The 6,000-nt window shown below is 39.5% G+C and overlaps 1 protein-coding gene across 1 annotated transcript in view; it reads left to right on the forward strand.

The window, feature by feature from the left end:
• The window catches only part of LOC120299171 (prickle-like protein 2), a 143,239-nt gene extending 139,883 nt beyond the window's left edge, over positions 1 to 3,356 (forward strand). The window contains 2 exon segments of the mRNA XM_039323687.1: positions 2,636 to 3,156; positions 3,158 to 3,356. Coding sequence (XP_039179621.1) covers positions 2,636 to 3,156; positions 3,158 to 3,211 — 575 coding nt within the window. The 3' untranslated portion in view covers positions 3,212 to 3,356.
• The last annotated feature ends 2,644 nt before the right edge of the window (positions 3,357 to 6,000 follow it).

The following is a 6,000-nucleotide window of genomic DNA, read 5'->3' on the forward strand; positions in this document are numbered from 1 at the left end:
CCGTGTTGGCTTTTGGTAATGACTTTGTTTGCCTCTAGGTGTTCGTTGATTCATTGTTTGATTATCTTTTCCAGGATCTTCCCAGGTATTGAGGTCAGGCTAATAGGTCTGTTACTAATGTTGATGGCTAACCTAACATGTTAATGAATTAGTCAGCATAATTGGCAACAACTTAGCTGTTTAAATCTATTTGTAGATAATTGTTTTGATTTTGGTGTACTGGTTTTACAAACTATTGTTAGCCTTTTGAAACAATTTAAAGAAACATCTAATGGTTACTCCAGGGGTCTTCAAACTTGGCCCTTTTATGACGCTGGCTGAGGAATTCTGGGAGTTGAAGTCCACAAGTCATAAAAAGGCCACATTTGAAGACCCCTGGGTTACTCACTCTGGGCTAATGGAAGGATGATTAGTTTTAGGCCCATTTTTGCAGTCTATTGGGGATAGTTTTCTCATTGTCATAAATTTGCATGTGTTTGATTAAACCTCACGGCATACTTTGGTAAAAAGAAATTATTACTATTATTATAAAAATGATGTTCCTATTAATATAAGTAACTGAATTTAGGAGATAGATTCTCTGAAGAGCAGTGAGGATAAAATTGATTCTGCAAGATGAAAAGTTATAATAATTGGTGACTCATTACTGTTAGTAATTAGGCCACAGCCATTGACTCACAAAGAGTGTGGGTCTGCCAGGAACACAGATTAGGGATGTGACAGAACCATTTTGAAGATTTATCACGTTCATTGACAGTTATCCCTTCATGTTAATCCATATGAGGGAGAAATGAAGAACATGCATTCAGTTTATGTACACATTCATTGGCTGGCTTCCCACATCACGCTTAGTCATTGTGGGGATTTTGTTTGTTTGTTTTGGTTTAGTATGTTATGAAAACTCAGCCATTGTGGTTTGTAATGCATAGATTACAGTTTAGTTTGCCATGAATACCTAGCTAATAATAGTTATTCAACAGTTAAGAAACCACAGCTTAACAGTATATGAAGCAGTCACTTCTTAATTTTCTCATCCTTTTGCATCATAGTGGATCACTAGAAAGTTAGCTTCAGATCAACACTGTAACTCAATGATCACAATCAATTCAACTCAATTATATTTTACATATAAGTTGGTCAGGGAACTTTATTGCACATTTCTAACCAACCACTCATTCTGTAATGTATCAGGATCTGCTGGGCACAATTTAATGCCAGCAGCTGCATTTCAGCTTTGAGTAATCAACTGGTGACCACTTTCCAAAACATAGGTGTCAAGTTCTCAACAGAGGATTGACACAGCAAGAGTAACAACTAAAACTGAATTAATTAATTAATATGACTTGATCTAGCTCTGAATAAAGCTTGCCCTCCAGTTATCTAGATCGAACCTTCATCAAGCTAGTATTAAGACTATAATTTTTCAATATCAGTTAAGATTCTTCATCCTGAGTTCATATGGTCAGTATCATCTTGCATATCTGAAGGGTATCAGGTGGGGAAGTTTGTCTATTATCCCTTTTTAAATCTCTTTTTATTTAAACATTTGGAGCAGGCCAGTTGACCCTTTAAAAAATATATCCCCCTGAGGTCCGAGAATGTAACTTTTTGTTTTACTGCAAAGTAAAAAAAAAAAACCACCCAACTTAAGGGAGGTAGCAGGAAGTTGTGTTAATTTCAAGAACAGCTAGCCTGACCCATGACAGGTAAGCTTCAGGATCCTTTCTGATTGAAAACAGAGTGTTTTTTATTGTTGAAATACTAATTGGCCTAATTCTTTTTGATAATCCCCAGGGGGTACTGAATTACGAGCAAGGGGGTTTTTTTGTCTTTTTTTCTGCTGTTTCATGGCAGAAGATTGATGACAAAACTGGCAAGCGGGATAATTCTCTGAGGGCTCCATTTTCTTTCTGTTTCATCAGACAGACTAGAGAAAAAAGATGATTATTAACTTTTTGGGCTCTGGAATCTGATATAAAACCAGAGCAAATGTATCTAGTGATGAGTCCATATTCTGAATGCTTCTTTCTCTGGATAGGATGTAATTATAATATTCCAGAAAAGCCATATAGAGCTCCAATAGAAAAGAACATATGTAGCTCCGGGTTGAACTCTGGAATCCTTGGTGCTCTCTGAGCTTAGTTGTTTGCTGGAGGATATTTTATTACGTTGATGTTGTCTAGTTATATAATGAAACGTCTGCAAACAAACAAACTCAGGGACCACCATGGACTCCACAGGCTATATTTCCAACATTTTTTTTTCACTATTGGAACTGTTAGCATGAAATAATGGAGCGATGTGTTTAACACATTCTGCTTCCCCATATAGACTGCTCTACCTATAGAAATCTTTTGCTCTCCATTACAAGTGTTCCATTTTTGAATGTTTGTGTGCATGGAAAATTTCGCGGTAAAAGAACTGCATGTACTGCCTGATGTGCTTAAGGAACAAATTCGATCAGATCACCTTTTGAATTATAGTAGAATAATGGGAGAACGTCACAATCACAAGTATTACTAATCTTTGCTCAGTAGGTACTATGGGGAAAAAATAGCTTGCTAAATGTCTCATCTGCTTTGCTCCAAATTGTAGTATGATTGGCACTTATGGTATTTTTCTCCCTTACCTAAAGGCATCGATCAGGGTCAGATGACGTATGATGGTCAACACTGGCATGCTACAGAGACCTGCTTTTGCTGCGCCCAATGTAAGAAATCTCTGCTGGGCCGACCATTTTTGCCAAAGCAAGGACAGATTTTTTGCTCCAGAGCCTGCAGCATGGGTGATGATCCAAACGGTTCAGATTCATCAGACTCTGCCTTCCAAAGTGCCAGAGCCAAAGAATCCCGGCGTAGTGCTAAGATTGGGAAGAACAGGAACAAAGGAGAAGAGAACGCCAGCAGCCAGAATAATCAATTGCAGGTGACCTCCAGCAGACTGTCTGCAGACGTGGACCCTCTCTCCTTGCAGATGGACCTGCTGAGTTTGTCCAGCCAGACTCCGAGCCTAAACAGGGACCACGTATGGAGGAGCAGAGATGAACTCTACCACTACGGGAACAAAATGGAGCAAAGTCCATCACAAAGTCCTTTGCAGCTGCTCAGTCAGTGTAACGTCAGGACGTCTTACAACCCAGCACAGACACCAGGTCCTCAACAAGAACTGTGGGGTAAACATTTCAACAACCCAAAGAGAAACACCTCTCTAGCCATGAAAGGACATGGTAGCAGTTTCATTCAGGAATGCCGAGAAGATTATTACTCAGGAAGGCTTCGGTCGCAGGAGAGTTACAGTGACATGTCCAACCAGAGTTTTAGTGAAACCAGAGGGAGTTACAAGTATGACCAAGAAGAAGACAGTAGCATGACGGAACCGCATTGCCGGACCAGGCATCCACTCAGCGCGCTGAAATTCACTGAAAAATTGTCACGCACAGAACAAACTCCTCGGGGTTCAATGGAGTCGCTGGCTCTTTCCAATGCAACAGGTAAGATCTGTGGGTAATCGGCTACTAGAGTACGGTTTCATGTCAGGGAAGGCAAAGAGAAAATTTAAGGTTAATTTTAACACTAACTCTACAGTTAGTGAAAGAGAAGGGAATCTTTCTACTCTCGTGACAGGCAGAAATGCCTTGATCATGATGTCCTCACATTGCACAAATACATATTTTATCTCCAGCTGCCTGAGAGCAAGAATTTAATTGAAAGAACAAAGAGAGAACATAGGTTAGTGGCAAGCTAACATGATCTCACACTCAGGCGATTTCTCTTATCCTGTGCGAAAGAGGAAAGTAGGGTATGGATGCAACAGAGGGAATAGTATTAAAAGGTTGGGCAAAGAAGCAGGATAGAAAAACGGGCAGAGGTTTGTCAAAGAATTCTGCTTAAAGTCACCTGCCAATGTGCCAAACTAGCCTGTTAGATCAGAGCTACTTAGCCTACAGTTCTTTTTTCGTCTCCTTAGGATGGAGGGCAGAATAATTGAACGAGATTATTACACTGTTTCTCTCCCTCCCTCTCCCCCTTCCTCTCTCTTTCCTTTCCTCAAATCATTATTCAGAGATTTTGATAGAGATGCATAACTCTCTATTAAGCTCTCTTGGGCATTAACCATATTCTTCGACACAGTAATAATAGCCATAGCTTTGGTAACTCTACAGTAGCACTTACCATAAAGCAGAATAGAACTGTTATCCCAGTTAGCAGATTTTGGATGACCTCAGGAAGCAAATATTTATTTTAATATTTATTATTATAATGATTGTCAAGGATAGGAAAGGGTGCGTTGTCACTTTGTGCCTCAGACAACAAAGTAATTTGGCCTGGCTTGGGGTACTTTGCAAGCAGAGGACAGTGTGCGCTGGGTGCTTAACCTGTGCAGCAAAACTTCTTGCCTCATTTTTGATCAGGCGAAGTGAAATAAGTAAGAGAAAAATCCACCCTGCATGTTAATTCAGAAGGAAAAGAAAAAAATAATGGATCTTTGGGCAAAGCTTGCTGAAACAGATCGATCCTGGGTATGATGGGCAGGAGACGTAAGGGAATTGGAGGTCTGTGTGCAGGTCTGCTTTTTCCACATTTTTTGATCACGTTGAGTCAAACTTGGGTAGACTTTAAAGCAAATTGTGGTTTTATGCAGCACCGTTCCTTGGTTTTTCTTTTGTGAGTATGGACTTTGCTTGGCAACTTTCATGAGTTTAAAAAGATAGCATGAGATGTTTATATCTACCAAGAGATGTTTATAGCTAAAAAACAAGGAGGACTGAAGAGGAAAAATTGGGTACTTCCACCACCTGTCAAATCATGTCTATGTGGTGCCACAACCATTAAAGTAATTGCTCATGTTTTGTTTGATTGTCGAATGAATGATGAATGAATGAATGAATGAATGAATGAATGAATGAATGAACGAACAGCTGCTGGGACCTGATTTGCAGATCTGATTTCCTTCTGGGCTCTAATCTGTGCATGTGAGCAGAACTGCTTAGAATTGTACCGTACTTTCCGGCGTATAAGACGACTTTCGCAAGCATTAAAATTGGCGCCGAAGTCAGGGATTGTCTTATACGCCAAGTCGTCTTATACGCCAGAAATAACAGTAGTTTCCAGCGTATAAGACGACTTTGTAGGCATGCGACTCGGCGCCGAAGACGGAGGTCGTCTTATACAGCAGAATATACAGTAGTAAAGGCAGTTAACTACAATAGTTAACAGAACTAAGGGCCTGTCATATTGAAGAGATTGGGAGATCATATAAAGGGGATGTATTTACCTGACTGTTGATTCTTTGTATTTACCACATACGTATTTTATTACATATACTCCTAGACCAGAGGTAGGCAACCTTGGCTCTTTTATGACTCATGGACTTCAACTCCCAGAATTCCTGAGCTAGCCATGCTGAGGAGAAATGGAGAGGTTTCCATGCTGAGTCATGCTGGCTCAGAAATTCTGGGAGTTGAAGTCCTCGAGTCATAAAAGAGCCAAAATTGCCTACCCCTGTCCTAGACTTATAATTATTAGTTTAGTGACAGTTCAAAGTTACAACAGCACTGAAAAAAGTCACTTATGACTTTTTTACATTTATAACCGTTGCAGTAGTCCCTGTGGTCACATGATCAAAATTTGGATGCTTGGCAACTGGTTCATATTTATGACGGTTGCATGTCCCAGGGTCATGTGATTTTATCTTTTGTGACCACCTCACCAGCAAAGTCAATTGGGAAGCCAGATTCCCTTTACAATCGTGTTACTGACTTAACAACTGTGGCAAGAAATGTCATAAAAAAGGGCAAAACTCACTTAACAATTGTCTCATTTAGCAACAGAAATTTTGGGCTCCATTGTGGTCATAAGTCAAGGACTACCTGTAGTGTATTATCTTTTATCTAGTTTATCTTACATTTTGATTTTTGATTTCTATTTTTGATATGGTCATAAAGACTCATCAATTAATAAACTATTTAAACTATCTATGTAGAATTAGAAGTAAGAATTA

This window comes from Crotalus tigris, unplaced genomic scaffold (genome assembly GCF_016545835.1).
Source record: "Crotalus tigris isolate CLP2741 ecotype Arizona unplaced genomic scaffold, ASM1654583v1 scf7180000024281.4978605, whole genome shotgun sequence".
In the NCBI taxonomy this organism is placed as follows: domain Eukaryota; kingdom Metazoa; phylum Chordata; class Lepidosauria; order Squamata; family Viperidae; genus Crotalus; species Crotalus tigris.